The sequence below is a fragment of the Spermophilus citellus genome (genome assembly GCF_964194105.1).
Source record: "Spermophilus citellus genome assembly, chromosome: 12".
NCBI classification, from domain to species: domain Eukaryota; kingdom Metazoa; phylum Chordata; class Mammalia; order Rodentia; family Sciuridae; genus Spermophilus; species Spermophilus citellus.
The window spans coordinates 15,909,284-15,927,459 of NC_138198.1; the positions used below are offsets into that span (position 1 = coordinate 15,909,284).

Below are 18,176 nucleotides of genomic sequence, written 5' to 3' on the forward strand. Positions count from 1 at the left end.
CTGGAGGGTGTTTCTGTAGCCAAAACCCAAGTTCGAATCTTTGGTACCATTAACAAAAGTTACAAGCCAGGGACGTTGAACAAACTGATGAACAGGCCTCTGTAATGTTTGTAAACAACTAACTGATTTTAATCCATTAGCAAGTGCCTGCCTGGTTTCCCGAAATCCACCTTTGCACAGCTAGATGTCATTCCACCGGAAGCAGGACCACACAGGGTCTTCTCTGGCCTGGCACCTGATACCGTGAGCTCCTGGTGCACCAGGGCAAGTGTGCCTCCCTGGGGCGCTCTCTTGACAGTGCCGGGAGCTCCCTGATGGCAACAGTGGATGCAGGGGACAGCTGTGGTGAGCACAGGCAGAGCCCCGGGTATGGTGCTGGGAGCCCTGTGTCTTGCCCTTCACAGCACTGGTCCAGATGGAAATGTTTGTCCCTCTCCTTGGGGCTGGCAGTCTGTCTCTTACCAGAACAGTCTCAGGACAAACAGGTCAGCGGTGTTTATTCAGAATGATGGGACATGGTGAAAGACCAGACCAAAATATATCAGACACCAGCTACATGACACTTCTCTCTAGAGATTAAAAAACTTAGTGTCTGCCCTTAAGCATCACTAATACTAGATGAGACATGCACATAAAAGGAAATATGGACACGGGTGTGAAAAAAGATCAAACTGAACACTTAAGATTGGTGTAAGGGGGCTGGGGCTCAGTGGTAGAGCACTTACCGTGCATGCACGAGGCACTGGGTGTGATCCCTGGCACCACATAAAAAATAAACAAATAAAATAAAGGTATTGTGTCCATCTACAACTAAAAATATATATTTAAAAAAAAAAAAGGTTGGTGCAAGGTGGGCAGTGGCACAGACCAGTATCCCCAGCTATTCTGGAGGCTGAGGCAGGGGGATCACTGAGCCTGGGAGTTCAATAACCAGCCTGGACAATATAGGAATGTTTTGCAATTTTTTGTTTGGTTTGGTTTGGTTTGGTTTTGCATTTTGTGTCTTTAAAGGAAAAAAAAAAAAAAGATGAGTGTAGCTCACATGCTTCATGTGTCTCCTATCGCCACTTCTAAGAAGGGGGTGAATCACAGTGAAAGGCCGTGCACTCTGCTAAACAGAGCATGCCTCAGTGCCAGGTGGAGAGAGTTCCATGGGGATGTAATCTGAGGTTTCAAAGGGAAAAGGAGAAAAAGGTACATTGTCTACATTCTCAACAATGCAGGTGACTTTTGGGGGGAGGGTGTGGTTACTGAAGATTGAATTCAGGGGTCCTCTACCACTGAGCTCCACACACAGCTTTTTTCTTTTATTGTGAGACAGAGTCTCACTAAGTTTCCCAGGCTGGCCTCCAACTTGCAATCCTCCTGCCCCAGCCTCCTGAGCTGCTGGACTGCTCGTGCGCACCTCCATTCCTGCAGAAGTGACTTTCCACAGTTTGATGATGTTTTGAAGCTCTGTATGTAGTATGTAGTCAAAGGTTTGCAAGAGGAATGAGACAATGTTATAACCCTTTCAAATGTGGTCATGTGCAAGACTATGTGACTTCAAGTCCCCTTTGTAGCTCACCTCTGTATGTAACCTCAGGAGCCCCCAGTGAGGTCGTTCTGTGGCAGCCCTGGACGTGGGCCAGGCGGCCAAACTGGAGGCAGCCCAATGCCTGCCCTGGAGGTGGGGGGAGACCCACCAGCATCTCAGGACAGTGGCTCAGCACGGTTCTCCCACCACTGCCTCTGGAAGGCAGTGTTTAATTGCATTCTGGAGCAGAACCTCAGATGTGCTTTTTGTCAACCTCTCTCAACTGTTTCTGCTCATACAGGTTATTACCATCTGAATACATTCTCCCGGGCGCCTCCGCCCCAGTGCATCCATTTTAAGTCAATTGCTTCCTACACCCTGCATCCTGGGTGCCAGGTTTAATTTCGGCTTTGCTCCCTTCTCCAGGGAGCTGAGTCTGCCTGGAGTGCTCAGCACCAGGTGCCAGTGTCAAGTCAGCAGGGCCATCTGGGTCAATGTTGACAGCACCGGGGCCTGGGGAGCAGCCTGCTGTCAGCCCCAGGCCTGAGCGCCCGCCACAGGCAGGGACTTCTCCCACTTGCAGATTCTGTTCATGTTCCCTCCTGGGGGTGGGGGGGACTGGGGCGTCCTGCCCTCGTGCTCTCTACCACGGCCACCTTGGAGGCCAGCGCCACTGAGCCAACCTCCTCTCTTATTCTCAAACCGGCCTCAACTGGGGCAGACCCTCCCTCCTCCAGCCAGGAAGGCAGTGGCAGCTACAAGGATCCACACTACCATTCTCAAGAGGCCACCAGCTTCTCACTGCCCTGTCACCTGGGTCCTAGCTCTGCAGTGTCTCTACGGGCACAATATAACTCTACTCCCACACAGGCTTTGGTCATCTCTCAACTTCCATGTTTTATTTACATCACAATGACTTCTACTGTCTTCTCTTTGGAAAGGAGGCCCCCCATTTCCTCATTTTCCGGTTGGCCCTTTCCCCAACCCTGTAGGACTGGGGAAGAAGAAAGAGGGAAGGTAGAGGTTAAAATGAAGAAAGAGAAAAGACAGGCATGGTGGTGCACACCTGTAATCGCAGCTGTTCGGGAGGCTGAAGTGGGAGATCCCAAGTTCAAGGTCAGCCTCAGCAATTTAGGAAATCCCTTTCTCAAAATTTTTAGAATTTTAGCTCAGGGGCAGAGTGCTTGCCCCTGCCTGTGGGAAGCCAGGTTCATCCCCAACACACACACACACACACACACACACACACACACACACACACCAGAATCAGGCCTTTGCTCTTCGGCAGGACAGTAGCATTATCCAGGATGCATTCTGGAAGGAAGGTGGGTGGTGACCTCAGCTCTCAGCCCGCCCAGTCCTCATGTGCTTTTGTTATGCTCGAATTCGAACCCCCAAAAGACCACCAGAGACCCAAGATCGATGCAAACAGCAAAGAGGTGTTTATTACGAGCTAGTTCGTCCTCTGGGTGCACACAGCAACTGGTGACGCTGAGAGGCCCCGAGCCCAGGGTTTGCAGCAGTTTTATACACTCTTTGGAGAAGGCAGGGACTTCACATACATCATAGCCTCTTTTAGCAAATCATCACACACATCGGCGGGAAAATCAAATAACAACTCTAAAACATGATTAGCACATTCACTGGCGGGAACAAGTTGGGTAAGGGAGATTGGTTACTACAAGAGGGGGATTCATTTGAACTGATTGGTTTAAGCCAAGAGGGGTGTACGTGCTGAACTACATGGTTTTCCAACTTGTTATCAACCACCATAAAATACTGGGAGGGTCATCTGGTATCCCAGGTATTTCCCTGTCTCCTGCTGATTGGTGGCTGCTAGGGGGTTGCTATGGATCCCCACCTAGCCTGACTGAGTCAGGGACACCTGGGGCAGCAGATCTCTCCTGTTATTTGTAGATAAACCACTTAGCAGGGTGGGAATGTGCCTAGGAGTGTTCTGTGGGTCTTTCCAAGGACAAAGGTCAGTCCTTGGACAGGCTTTGCTCTGAGGTAGAGGCTGGTTTTTCACTTTGTTCTGCCTTGAGCATGTGTCCCCAACCCAGGGGACAAGCATCAGAACCTGCCACTGAGCGTACACGGCTTTTCTTGCAGCTTCTTGGAGAGAATCGACAGTGTCAGCCTGGTGGACTACACTCCCACTGACCAGGTAGGCAAGCAGCACCCTGTGCAAGCCTGCAACCAACTTCCCAGAGACTCAGTGACCATTTTAAAACAGGTTAAGAAAAAAATCCTTCAGATGCCTGCTGCATGCTCACTGTGCATGCCAGTGTCCTCAGCCTGTCACCAAGCCTGAGCCCCTGCTCCCAGGCCTGGAAAGAAGCCCAGGCAGCAGGAAAGCCTGGCTTCAACTCCCCTTTGTGGACGGGACCTCTCTGCTTTGGGCCCAGCGGGGTCCCATAGGACACTGCAGGTGTGCCCGACGGTCTCCCTTGGATTGAGCAAACTGTAGGCACAGAGGCTTCAGGCATGTGCAGAGACGGGTGCCCAGGTGGCTCAATTCCACAGCCACCAGGCCTTCCAGAGCTGGTGCGCCCCAAGGAGGATAGGAGGGGATCCATTCAGGCCCCCCCAGAGCTGCATCCCTGGGGCCTGAGCCTTGGGCCCCTGGAGGCTCCCTCCTCTCCCCTCCCTGGAAGCCTGAGGTCCTCTCTCTCCCTTAAGGTCCCTCTCTCCCTGAAGCCAATTCCAAGAGCTTAAAATGATCTGACAGCCTTCTGGGCTTCCTAGCCTCAGGCGGATCCCTTAGTCCTGTCCTAAACACTCCTCCTTGTGTAAAACGGCAGGACCACCTCCAGAATGGCAACATCACAACGGTGGAGCTTAAGAGAAGACCCTGAGGTGGCCTGGGAAGCAGAGATGTCCCCTTAGTGAAACCCCCTGGCTTTCCATCCCCTGGGGACCATGTCATCTTAGATCTTAGAGAAAAGAGATATTCAAGGAAGGGAGCAAATCTATAATCTAGTCTTATGGTCCCTGGTTTGTGAATGCAGAGTTACTTTCTCTCCGAAAGTATTCTTCACCCAGAGCTGAGCAGGAGCAGAGGTGCTCTCCCCAGAGGCGAGTGCTGTGACTCAGTTGTCAGGGGCAAAGCAGTCGCAAGATGTTCACAGGGAATGTTTTTGAAAAAAGAGGAGGCTGAGGCAGGAGTTCAAAGCCAGCCTCAGCGAAAGTGAGGCGCTAAGCAACTCAGTGAGACCCTGTCTCTAAATAAAATACAAAATAGGGCTGGGATGTGGCTCAGTGGTTGAGTGCCCCTGAGTTCAATCCCCAGTACCAAAAAAAAAAAAAAAGAAAAGAAAAGCACAGTTCTCAAGTCTTTGGGACCAAATCTATACATTCACTGTGGATTTTCCCTGGAGGATAAGACAGGGCGTTCATCTGAGTCTTCAGCTTTTACTGATTTTTTACAGTAGAAGTTGTCCTTTGAAAGGGTCAGTCACCATGGTTACAGCAGGGCAGGGCTGAGCTGGCTTCTCTCTCCTTGCTCCCAGGACCTTCTCAGGTGCAGGGTGCTGACATCGGGAATTTTCGAGACACGATTCCAAGTGGACAAAGTGAATTTTCAGTGAGTATGTTGTTCAGAGGGGAGCCTCAGGTGGGATGGAGGGCGGGGTCCCAGGACCCAGCCCTCGGGCTAGAGGGGCCTGAACAAGACTGATCCTTTCAGTTGAGGCTGTTGGGTGAAATCTGATCTCAAGCAAGGGTTGGAATCTTGCATTTTACCACCTACTTTCAAGTGGTAGTATTATGAAGTGTTCCCCTAAAGGAAAGTGACATTTCACCCTGGTCACAGGATTGACTGGCCCTTGGATTAAATCAGGAATTTGAGAACTGAAGCCAGCAACCTCTTTTGTACCACCCCCTGAGGAGCACTTCCCCCTGTCCCCCCCACTGGGAGGACACTTTTTGCTGTCCATCCCGCTGAGGGGCTCTTCCCCCTGTCCTCCCCCCTGCAGGGGCTCTTCCCCCTGTCCACTCCCCTGAAGGGCACTTCCCCCTGTCCACACCCCTGGGGGGGCTCTTCCCGCTGTCCATGCACAAACTTCACTGAATGAACCTATTTCTTTGTTTTCCTCCCTTGAGACCCTCAGTTGATTCTCCATCCACAAAGCCGTTTGCACTGCCCATCCTAGTCCCCTCATATTTCCCACCCAAACCACCTGGATAGGCCTGGCCAGTCTTCTACCTCACCAGGTTGTACCAGGTCACTGTCCTCAAAGTTCACCCAGCTCCCCTGCCACAGTGCCTTTGCTCACCCAGTCCTCCAAGCCCTGGATGCTGCCTGGCTAAGCAAACCCTACAGATCCGTCAAAGTAGCCTTCAAATCCCAGCGCACTGGCTCCTTGGAGCTTCTGCTACATCTGCTGTGCGGCTCAGCACTTGAGAACATGCTCCTGTCCCCTGCCCACGTCACCTCAGTGGCCAGTCAGTAGTGAGGGCCCTGAGCGGGACTCCCACGATGCCCAGAACTTTCCACGGGCAGGCATGTGTACTTCCTCTGCATTTCTTGAGAACCCAGCAGGACATGGTCAGGCCGTGTGGGCTGGATAAAGCCCGGCTAGGTCCACGCTGTGGTCAGAGCTGTACAGTTATGGAGTGACCCACACCGCAGCAGGTCCTGGGCATGGGGACTTACTAACAAGGAGACGTCCCACTGCAGCAGGGTTTGCTGAACAGTGTTCTGCTCTGCGGCTTGGCTGCTCATCAAGTACCTTAGCACGTGCTAAGGCAAAGCAGGTTGAAATCTGTAGGGTCGCTGATGAGCCTGCCGGGCCAGCTGCTACAGACTGCGTGGTCCCAAAGCCCAAGTTTGGCTTAGCCAGGAGCCTGGGGGGTGTGGAGGAGGGGTGCTGCAGGAGAGATGCTGGGGAGGGGCGGGTGCTGCCTGGAGAGCTGCAGGGGAGGCCCCCGAGGGAGACCTGGGCAGCCCAGGGATCTGGACTGATGCAGGAGGGGACCAGACCCACTGCAGGCCCAGGAAGAGGCCTGCAGTGGCCCAGAGGGACATAGACACAGCTGGGAGGGCAGGGAGCCTTTCTCCCTTTTCCAGGGGAGGAGAGATACCATGTCTGAGAGCCAGGACAGGTCACCTGAGCTGCCCTGGGTGGGCACTTGGCATGTACTCAGAGAGGCCCCAACGTCTGCGTAGGATGTGGTGTGAACTAGAAACCACTGCATTTATAAGGCACCTACTATGTGCCCCTGCACACTGCAGGCTGCTGCCTGTCTGAGCCCTCCCTGAGCCTCCACTGTGCAGGGCCACAGAGGAGGGACAGAGCTGGCAGCCCCACGCGTGGCCCTGATGAGGCAGATGCAGCTTTGTGAACGGGGACATTCTGACAGCAGAGGAGGAAGGTGGGCACGCCCAGGTTCCTGCTGCCCCCAACAGTCTCCCCTTGCTCCCCACAGCATGTTCGACGTCGGTGGCCAGAGGGACGAGAGAAGGAAATGGATCCAGTGTTTCAACGGTGATTTTCACGCACCCTCAGGACCCAGTAGAGGGCCAGCTCAGCAAGCCCCGTGTGACTGCTGTTGAGTGGGATATCCTCCCCTACCTAGGATGCAAACTACTGCTTTTTTTTTTTTTTTTTTTTTGGTACCAGGGATTGAACTCAGGGGCATTCAACCACTGAGCCCCATCCCCAGCCCTCTTTTATATTTTATTTACAGACAGGGCCTCACTGAGTTGCTTAGGGCCTCCCTAAGTTGCTGAGGCTGTCTTTGAACTTGCCATCCTCCTGCCTCAACCTCCGGAGCCTCTGGGGCAGGCGGGCACCGCTGTGCCCAGCCAAACTGCAGCATTTTTTATCAGATCATTGTGCTTCTTCCTGAAACACAAATCTCACAAAGAACTTAAGCATCCCAAAGTGACCTCTCTTTGGGGCAACCCGTGAGGTGTGCACTGACACCAGACACCACGCATGCAGTGGTCAGTGGACGGCCGGGTCCCTGGAATGAGCTGCTACCAGGCGTGTGCTTGACCCTGACCCCAGACCACTGCCTCTGTCTAACCACAGGCTTCCCTTTCCTCTGTTCCCCATGTAGACGTCACGGCCATCATCTACGTGGCGGCCTGCAGCAGTTACAACATGGTGATCCGGGAGGACAACAACACCAACCGGCTCCGAGAGTCCCTGGACCTGTTTGAAAGCATCTGGAACAACAGGTCACGCGGGGTCCACGCAGTCTCACACCGGACTGCATGTCTTCTCTTATGAAGAATGCGTTCATGTTTGTTCCCCCAGAAACATACTCTGTCCTCACTGATCGACCCTGAACCATTATAAGAAGGGCCTCCCTCACCCATCTAGTGTGTGGACATGAAACAGAGAATGTGCTTTGTCAAGACATTTTTCAGACCTGTTTTGAAATCCTGAGATTACATCTGGGGTTCAAAATTGATTTTGTTCTATGCTTAAATTTTAGGAATCCAGCTTAGAACATTTGCTGGCCACTTGCAGAGTGTGGTGATGGTAATCTCAGTGGCTCAGGAGGCTGAGGCAGGAGGATGATGGCAAGTTCGAGGCCAGGCTCAGCAACTTAGGGAGACCCTGTCTCAAAATAAATAAAAAGAGCTGGGGGTGTGGTTAGTGATAGAGCACCCCTGGGTTCAATCCCCAGTTTAAAAAAAAAAGGCACCTACAGGTAACTGAGGGTCTCTAAGAGCCCTTGCATCTCAAAACCACAGCTGCGGCCAGGCTGATTCTACCAACTGCAGAGTGGCCGAGGTGATTGTGGCCGGGGTGCCAGCACACAGGCACTGCTTACTCACATGGCATTGAGATGTGTCTCCAAGGAGCCCAGGGAATATAAGTTAGCCCTGCAAAAGGCTTGGATCATTGGAAAAGTATCTCTATCAAGTGTCCAACACTGTCTTCAGTTTTGTGGTCTAAGAAGTTAATGGGAAAGAAATCGGGCCACTAAATGCCAACCCTGCCTCTGCTTTGGAGTGGCTGTAAGTTCACCGCTGCTCACCCCTGGGAGGAAGGACACAGTGCTGCAGTTTGGAGCAGGCACAGAACCAGCGGAGAGACAGAGCACTGGCCTGGCATGCACAGGGTGCCCCCCTCAGCACCTAGACAACAAAAATAAGTGGTTTTGAAAAAAAAAATGTTCTTATTTTATAAATATATGTGAGAGTAGAAGAAAAACCTGGGTGTAAAAACATGATCAGTTTAATAGTAATTTTCTCTGGTGTAATTACATTTGAGTTTTTTCTGAATATTTTTCTATAATTTAAGATGATAAGTTATTATCTTAATTAAGGCTAATCTAAGATAATAGAAAAATACTCTCAAAATAACCTTTTTATAAAGCTTATGTAGTTTATAACTGGAAGAAGCTATGCACCATTTCCATTTGTGGTGGAAGTGGTTGGGGGTTTTGTTGTGTGTGTGTGTGTGTGTGTGTGTGTGTGTGTGTGTGTGTGGTCCCCCCGGGGGGGGGGGGTGCTTTACCACTGAGCTATATCCCCAGGCCTTTTAAAAAGATTTTTATTCCAAGATAGGGTCTAGATGAATAGCTAAGCCTTGCCCCAAATTTGAATCCTCAGGCCTCAGCCTCCCAAGTGGTGGGGGTTGTGGGCTGCACCACCATGCCTGGCCTGTGCTTTAGTTTAGAATAGATGACTGTGGGCTGACCAGTAAGCTCGGAAGCAAGGGCCCCCAAGACGGTACTGATTCCTTGCTTTGCTAGACTCTTTGTGAGCCAGTTCTCAGTTCCTGTTTCATGAGGCGGAGAGAACAGACCCCTCCAGATGTCCCCGCCCTGTACTGAGCTGGTGGTAGAGATTCAGGGAGTCTGATCTGATGGACATCCTGGCCCCAGGAAGGCCACTGCTCCAGAGGAGACCCAGTGAGGGGCACACCAGGCTCTGCCTTGAGCTAATGAGTCGTGATATGTTGTTGTTGCTGTTGTTAATGATTCTTCCAGTGTCAGTCTTCTGACCCTTTATTAGTAAATTATACCACAAAAATCCTACTGTCTCTGTTTAATGAATGAATCTTGGTTTTGGTACCAGTAAATTTATGTTCCCAGTGAAGCCGAATTGGAAAATGCTGAACTGCTCCACTAACTCCCAGTGTTTATCAGGGCTTACAGCTGGAAGGGGGTACTGGTGTACCAAACAGTTGTAGCTCCTGAACATCACTGGGCACGGTGGCACACCCCTGTCATCCCAGCGACTCGGGAGACTGAGGCAGGAGGATTGCGAGTTCCAGGCCAGCCTGGGCAACTTAACAAGACCCTGTCTCAAAATAAAAAAGAGACTGGGGATGTGGCTCAGTGGTCAAGTGTCCCAGGTTCAAACTCCAGTACCAAAAAAATTAATAAGTAATTTTTTTAAAAAAATGAATCCTGTACATTTCCAGGAAGACACAATGTTTTTTAATGTTGGGGTGACCCCAGGGCTGGCCTGTGCCGGGCGAGCGCTCTGCCTCTGAGCGACAGCCCTGCCCGGAGCTTTCTCACCCAGCACAGGTGAAGTCTGTGTCTCCTGCTGTCCAGGTGGCTGCGGACCATCTCCATCATCCTGTTCCTGAACAAACAGGACATGCTGGCGGAAAAAGTCCTAGCGGGGAAATCGAAGATCGAAGACTATTTCCCAGAGTACGCCAACTACACCGTCCCCGAAGACGGTAAGGCTCCAGCAGGTCCTTGTGACGGAAGAGTGACGACTTCTCTGGTCCAGTCATTCAAACACCTCCTGAACTAAGACGCCCACCAGTCCCCATCAGCCCTCTCCTGTAGCGCCATCTGAAGTGCTGGCACACAGGCTCAGCACCCTTACCCAGGGACAGGACAGAGGTGCTTCAGACCCCAGGGGCTTTATGATTTGGGGATGTTTGCACCTCCATAATGAGATGGGCCCGGGTCTGACCGTGGAACTCATTGCTTCATGTCCACCTTACACTGTGGATTGAGGTGAGGTTGCAGGTTTGTAGCACACCTGTGTTTTGGCTGTTACTGTCATTTGAGGTCAGACGTGTAATACTCCACTTGTGTCATGTTGATGCTCAAAAAGCTTCGGTTTTGAGGCATCTCAGGACGCTTGACCTGTATTACAATGTCTGGCTTAGGATCCACTTGTAAATGGTTCACACTCCCATGCAACACAGGGAAGGGCCATTGGGCAGTGGTGCAGCCTGTTATCCCAGTGGCTTGGGAGGCTGAGGCAGTAGGATCACAAGTTCAAAGCCAGCCTCAGCAATGGCGAGGCCCTAAGCAACTCAGTGAGACCCTGTCTCTAAATAAAATACAAAACAGGGCTGGGGGTGTGGCTCCGTGGTTGAGTGCTCCTGAGTTCAATCTCCAGTACCCCCCCCAAAAAAAAGATGAAAGGACCATTGTGGGGGAGTATGAATGTGTCACTGGCTGAGTAAGTTCTGCCTCTGGGCCCCCCTTGGGGTCTGTGTGGCTGGGAGCCTTCCTCCTTCCTGGGAGCTGAGGTGGTGCTCCCTATTATTTTACCAGGGAATGTGAGGCCGACAGAGGTGGCAGCTGGCTCAAGGCCACACACAGGGGGCCTGCCCGGGCAGCATACTCCTTGAACCCTGGGCCACAGCCGGCTCTGCCAGCCTCCCTGTGCTGCCCTTGGCTACGCCCATCGAGTTCCCCTGGGGGGACCATCCGTCCACCTGAGCCAGCAGGGCTGAGCGCCCAGGCAGGAAGGTCACCAGGAAGGGCTGGTCACTGTGCTTCAGTGTCAGCAAGCACCCGGGTGGTTTGTCACAGGCAGAATGACATAATGTCTCAATATCTGAAGCCCAAACTAGATAAAGCCAAATGAAAGGGACTCGCCTGCAGACCAGCTCAGGTTTGGGGGATTTATTTTCTATCATCAGTGAAGAGGGGAAGGAAATTTGGGATTTGTAATTAACTTTCCTGCACTTTGTGTTCAATTTTCTCTTCCCCATAATGGCAGAGCCCCTGACTAGCACAGTCATAGCAAGACCTGAACCACCCTGGATGTGCTGGCCAAGGCAGGAGCTCGAGGGTTCCTTGCAGGGTGAATAGCCCTGGAAGTGGCCTGGGACCTCTGCCTGCGGGGCCGCCCAGGCCCTCCTTCGTCAGCAAGCATTCCTCCTCTCCTTGCTAAAGCTCACAGCGGGCCGGGCTGCCTGCCTCAGGGGACCCATGGGGCTGCTGGTGCCCCGTGCTGCTGGCCTTGCCCACCTCCCAGCCAGCTAGGCCTTCACCTCTCCTGATGCCACCCACCTCAGCCCTGGCCTCTGGATCTGGGAGGTGGCCAAGCTCGGTAGAGCCACCTCCAAATCAGCTTCTTCCTTCCTTCTGCCCTCACGTCCTTGGTCCAGGTCCTCACTCTCCTTGTCTCGGAGACTGCCACAGCTTCTTCCCTGGCCTCCTGTATCCTTCCAGAACATTCTCTGAAATTCTGCCAAGCCATCTTCCTGTAACCCCCACCACCACCACACTTACACTCCCTCTAAGGGGCACTGTGGCCACTGGCTTAACTGCCTTGCAAGCCAAGGCCAACCCGCCCCAGCCAGGGGATGGACAGGGCCAGTGGCTCAGGCCCAGTGACAGCCACACCTGGGCACTGCGTCACATCCCCCTGGACCTCCCAGGGCACTCACCTGTCCCTGGCATCAGTGCACCCAATGGTGGCCTGGCTCACATCCTCCTCCACGGCCTCAACTATAGCCATGAGAAGGAATAGAGTGTCTGCAGGCCCATGAGGGCCGCAGACATAGGGAGGGTTTCCTTCTGCGCATCTGGCCTGCTGGGCAGCGCTCCTCCATGCTACATCCCCAGTGCCTAGGGTCACGTGGGATTGGAAGCTCTCAGTGATGCCCCTGAGAGCAGGGGGTGCTGCCCTCTCTGCCTGCTACACCGACATGGCCTGCCCAGCCCTCCCTCCAGCCAAGCCTGGCCGGTCTGGAGGGCAGACCTGCCATCCCGCTCCCATGAGAGTGGCCATGTCCTCACGGACCCTCAGTAGAGAAGGCAGAGTAGTGAGCCCACCTGCGCAGCCCGAGTCGCAGGAGAACAGATGTCCCGCGTGCAGAAATGGGGGGACAGTCCCAGGACCACAGACCGTCTCAGGAGGACCCAGGGCCAGAGTGCCCACTGCAGCCCCCCTCCCTCCGCCCCTCAGAGCAAGGCTGATGGAAGCCAGCTGCAGTCACACCAGCAGCCGGTGCCAACCCTCACCCCAGAAGGCTCAGGGCTGCCAGTCTTCCTGTCCGAGCAGGCCTGCGGGCAGAGCCGGCTCTGGAGCTGTGGTCAGCATGCACGGAGGTGCGCCCGTTTTATCTGAGTGGAGAGTTTCTACCTCCCTCAGCCCATTTTGGCTGCTATGACAAGATACCTGAGACTGTGTAGTTTATAAACATCAGGAATTTCTTGCTCCCTGTACTGGAGGCTGGGAAGCAGCATATTTGGGGTCTCTGCTTCACAGATGGTGCCTCTGACTGCATCCTCACACAGTGGAAGGTGTGCCCAACCTCCCTGGTTCTTGAGCCCACCTGACCTAATGGCCTTCCAAAGGACCGACCTTTTGAGCTTTGAGAGAACTTGGAAGGGACACACACTTTCAGGCCACAGCACTGCCAAAGAATGGCCCTGTCATAGGCCCAAGAACGACATGTCAGTGATCTGGGGGAGAAGGAAAGAGCCTTCTGTTGGCATGGTGGACGCGGTAACCAGGGCAGCCCAGCTCCGGTTCCTCCTTTGTTTCCACCCACTTGTCTCTTTCACCACTTAAATCTCCATTCTTAATTTCCGCAGCGACACCAGATGCAGGAGAAGATCCCAAAGTCACAAGAGCCAAGTTCTTTATCCGGGACTTGTTTTTGGTAAGCAGTATTTTCTAAGTTACGTTGTTCTTTATAATTCACAGATTCCTTAGACTTTCATGATCTCACCGAGTCTTCCCCAAAATCATGAGCCACGAGAGAAGGTGTGTTCGCTCCCTTCACGGCGGCACTCACTGAGAATCAGAGAGGTCAGGTTTCTCACCAGGGTAACACAGCACTCACTTGTGCTTTCTGAAAAGAACAGAACCCTCCTGCACAGGCTGCGACTCCAGCTCTCATACTTTGGTACCCCACTTCCTCCACCAAAAGCAGTAACAGGAAAAATTTAACATAAAAATGGACCCGCTCAAATTAAGATATTTTCTTTTTTCTTCATCTTCAACTCTTTGAGATCCTTGCAGATTTACATAAAACATGGAAAAAAATGCAAATAATTCCCATCTACTCTATGCAAATTGACCCCAGATTGATAAAATTTTTGCCGAATTTGCTGTTTCTATGTATATATGTCTACATTTTTTTTTCTTGAATAACCTACAGCTGGCTGTGAGTTTTTCCTGGCTTGGAACTAGTGACTCACAAGGAAGGCCAAGGGCCTGTTCCTGGTGAGACTGCAGGTGCACATGACAGGTGCAGTGGACCTTGTCTCTTGGACAGGTCAGTTTCTTAGCCCAACCAGCGCAGGAGTGGCCCTTGGGCCACAGTTCAGCTCTCCTGCCTGCCCCCCTTGCCATCACACTCCAAGGGCAGGTTGCCTTTTGAGTCCTACACTGATTTAGAAAGTAAGGATGGTAAGAAATCCGTGCCCAGAGAGATGAAGAGTTCTCCAGGAAGTGAACAGGTGGTACCAGAAAACCTTCTGCAAATACATAAATCTGGGGCCTGCTGCTGCTCTGAATCCACAGCAGGTGTTTGGTGGTCAGATTCCCAGAGCCTCCTTACACGGGGACATACTGGAAACATCTTCAATAAGACAATTCAGTTCCTAGCAGATCCGGGGATTCTTTGTTTAAGGAGCACCTTGTAAGACCTCAAAATATAAGACACATTAGAAAGTGCCCCATGGAACACTACTCTAATCAGAATTAAATGTTAATTAAGTATGAAAATATCGGGCATTGAGATGGAGGTTATAAAAGCCAGGTGGGGTGGTACACACTTGTAATTCAGCTACTTGGGAGGCTGAGGCAGGAGTGCGGCATGTTCGAGGCCAGCCTCAGGAACTTAGTGAAACCCTGTCTCAGAATTAAAAAAAAAAAAAAAAAAAAAAAAAAACATTTTAAATGGCGGGGGTTGATGCTCAGGGGCAGAGCACAGGCCTAGCAGGCTCTGTGTTCTATCCACAGTGCCAAAGACAAACAACGCCATCCCCCAAATAAGGGGGATTCAGACCTTGTCTGGACAAACCTTTCCTTCCTTGGAAAGGGAAAAAACCTAGCCAGGTGCAGTGGCTCACGCCTGAAATCCCAATGGCTCAAGAGGTTGAGGCAGGAGGATCACGAGTTCAAAGCTGACCTCAGCAAAAGTGAGGCACTAAGCAACTCAGTGAAGACCCTGTCTCAAAAAAAATTCAAAATAGGGCTTGGGATGTGGCTCAGTGGTTGAGTGCCCCTGAGTTCAATTCCCAGTACTTTCCCCCCCCCCAAAAAAAAAAATCAGCTTCGACTGGCAGCCTTAGGTTCTAAGGCCCAATGAGCCATAAATTTCTAGTCCTACTAGAAGTCCTCTGGGAAGGGCAGAGGAGCAAGGGGCTTAGTGGCAGGAAGTCCACTTTGAGAGCCAGCTGCGCGCCCAGTGAGCATCCTCCTTAGATGCACTTTACAGTCATTGCCTAAGGAGGGTACCGACCACCAGGGTGAGTCTCCGACAAGGCCCTTCCTCCCATAGGGTCAACTGGAACCATCTCCACAGGCAGGAGGAACTTGGAGCTGAGGGAGCCAGGAGTGGGAGAGGCAGGTGTCCCCCAGGGTCCTGCCCTTCACTGGGAACAATCCTGTCCCTCAGACTGGAAACCAGCTGGGAGTGCCAAGTCAGAGCTGGACTGGCCTCCCAGTGGTCCAGCTAAGATGGTGGCTGTGGGGTGGACAGCTGCATCCTGGCACCCCAGCACCATGGCAGTCTTCCTGCCTCTTCCTGCCTCCTCCCTGAGCCTTCCTTCACCTTGACCACCGTCTCCTAAGAGAGGGCCCCAGGCATGCAGAGAGCCGGGGACTGCCAGTTCTCCTTGACCAGTTACCACCCTCATGTTTAGTGAAAGCCAGTGATCAAAGCAGGTGTGCTGCGAGGAGAACTGTGTGAGATTTGCAAGTTGCAACAACCTTTGTAATGTCTCCTTACCCCAGTTTTTTTATTGCCCTGGGACAGGACCAGCTAGTCTAGTGGTTACAGAAAACAGCCTTCTTTTGATTTGTTCTTGGTGCACTTACGCTGTGTGCACCCATAGCTCACCTGGTGCTTTAGAGCACAAAGGATATTTAACCAGCCAGATGTGGTGGTGCACACCTGTCATCCAGGTGGCTCAGGAGACAGGCAGGCAGATGGCACGTGGGAGGCCAGCCTTAGCAACTTAGGCAGACCCTGTCTCAAAGTAAAAATTGTTTAAAAAGGCTGGGGGTGTGGCCCAGAAGCAGATTGCTCCTGGATTCAATCCCCAGCACTGCCCGCGTGCGCACACAGACACTTGGTTTTGGTGTTCCCAAGTTTAAAAATGAAAAATAGGGGCTGGGAGTGTAGCTCATTGGTGAAGCACTTGTTCCACTCCCGGCACATTAAAAAAAAAAATGTTCAAGAGAAGCCTGACTTGTGCTCAAATTTAGTCTAACCCACCCCTGGAGGAGTCACAGAGCCTGAAGATTCTTTCACTCATACAGGGGAGGGGCAGGAGGCTCGGGGATTCCCGAGGAGCCCAGAGCAGCCCTGGGCTGCCAGAGCCTGAACAGCAGGTCTCCAAACACTGCTGGAGGCCAGAGCTTTGAAGTCCCCCTGCTTCCTCCTGAGGCCTCTCTGCCTGGCTTGCAGCCGGCCACCTCCTCCTCATTGTGGACTCCCTGTGTCTGTGTCCAATTTCTTCTTGGGAGCACACCAGTTGTGCCGGTTCAGACTTCAGATTCAGCCACAGCCCACTTCTCATCCACCCATGCAGCTTCAGGGTATGCGTGAGCCTGTGACTCTAGGCATCATGATCAGGGATCTTTAACCTGCATCCCCCAAGTTACTGGACAACAAGGTGCTGTGCTCCCAGACTGCCAGGAGACATTCCACTGCCAGCCCAGGGCACCCTCAGCAAATGCTGAAGACCATCTGTGAGCAGGAGTCCCTGTGACCGGTGCATTGCCCACTGCTGGACCGCCAGTCACACCAGATGTTTAATAAGCTTATTAAAAGTACGTCAGCTAAGGCCAGTCCCTGGGTTGCACCGTGAGCAGTAGACAGGACAGAGGAGAACGTGACGTGTGTTCCAGCACACCATGCTTAGGTGCCCATTTCTGGAAACCTTAGCCTGCCTCTCCTAAGGCTGGCCAGCACCTGGGTGCTGTCTCTCCAGCTCAGCAGGGATCACCTGTGGGCAGAGCTCTGGGTTGTCCAGGCACCTCCTGCCAGGTGCTCCCAACCCCGCCCCGAGTGCATGGGCCCACCCGGCCCTCAGCCCTGGCTCTCTCTTGCAGAGGATCAGCACAGCCACTGGGGATGGCAAGCACTACTGCTACCCACACTTCACCTGCGCCGTGGACACAGAGAACATCCGCAGGGTCTTCAACGACTGCCGTGACATCATCCAGAGGATGCACCTCAAGCAGTACGAACTCTTGTGAGGCCCACTGTCCCTGTCCCTCCGCTGCCCCCATCCCTCTTGCCACCCCAACAAGTGGCCAGACTGCGTGTTCATCCATCCAAGCCATGGTAGGGTGTAGTGAATGTCTAGTCCCCTCTGGCTGCTGTCTGTCCTGCCCTGGGTGTGCCCCACCAAGCCTCTGGCTACCTCCACCCCCCAGGTTTAGTTCTGTTGCTTGGTTTTCACTGAACACAACCTCCACCCCCAGATTTGCATTGCTGCAGAACCTCCCACTCACACATTGATGCTGCAGGGAGCCCTCTCTGGGTGGGGACCCCTGTCACACACTTGTCGACTGACTCACCAAGACCCTGTAGGTAGATGGAGAAAGTGCTTTTTTTTTTTTCCTTCTTCAAGTTATTCAGCATGATTGCAAAGGCATATGCAAAGTGCCCCGAGCCAGGGGCCTCTGATTTCCCTTGAGGAAGGCCAGCAGGTGGCTGGCCCAAGGCATGGAGGAGACCCTGAGCAACCAAGCAGAGATTTTTTTTTTTCTTTTTTGGCAGTACTAGGAACTGATTGATTCCAGGGGTGCTCTACCATTGAGCTACACCCCCAGCTCTCTTTATTTATGTATTTATTTTTTAATTCTGAGACGGGGTTTCACTAAGTTGCTGAGGCTGGCCTTGAACTTTCGATCCTCTGGCCTCGACCTCCATCACACCCAGCTGAGAAGCCCTTTTTCAGTCTCCTTTGCCCTTGCTGCCAGCCTCAGGCACTTGAATTAGAGCTCCTCTGAGCCTTTGGCATTTAGGCAGAACACCTGCCACATTCACTATTAGAAAACCTGTCCTGTCTGGAAAAAAGATCCCTTATGCTTTCACTATATTTGGGTGGAGTCTTCTTTCATATATTCCTTTCACTGTTGGTTTATTGCTGGTTTATTACACTGTACAGACCACAAAATGTAATATTCTTTTGTATCACTACTAAAGAAAACTCCTTGTAGATTTTTGTGCCTTGGATGATGGTTCTCCCTGTAAAGGACCTGTGTTTCAGTAGTGCTGATCAGCCTGATGTCATCCTGACC

General features: G+C 52.4%; 1 protein-coding gene across 2 annotated transcripts in view; it reads left to right on the forward strand.

The window, feature by feature from the left end:
- Positions 1 to 17,496, forward strand: part of GNAL (G protein subunit alpha L) — a gene marked incomplete at its 5' end in the record, with an annotated part of 122,309 nt that extends 104,813 nt beyond the window's left edge. For both annotated transcript variants that reach the window (XM_081263282.1, XM_081263283.1), the window contains 7 exons: positions 3,629 to 3,683; positions 5,029 to 5,102; positions 6,947 to 7,005; positions 7,583 to 7,703; positions 10,043 to 10,173; positions 13,286 to 13,353; positions 16,980 to 17,496. In XM_081263282.1, the coding sequence (XP_081119408.1) occupies positions 3,629 to 3,683; positions 5,029 to 5,102; positions 6,947 to 7,005; positions 7,583 to 7,703; positions 10,043 to 10,173; positions 13,286 to 13,353; positions 16,980 to 17,126 (655 nt within the window). In that variant the 3' untranslated portion in view covers positions 17,127 to 17,496. The remainder of the gene's footprint in view (positions 1 to 3,628; positions 3,684 to 5,028; positions 5,103 to 6,946; positions 7,006 to 7,582; positions 7,704 to 10,042; positions 10,174 to 13,285; positions 13,354 to 16,979) is intronic.
- Positions 17,497 to 18,176: the final 680 nt, after the last annotated feature.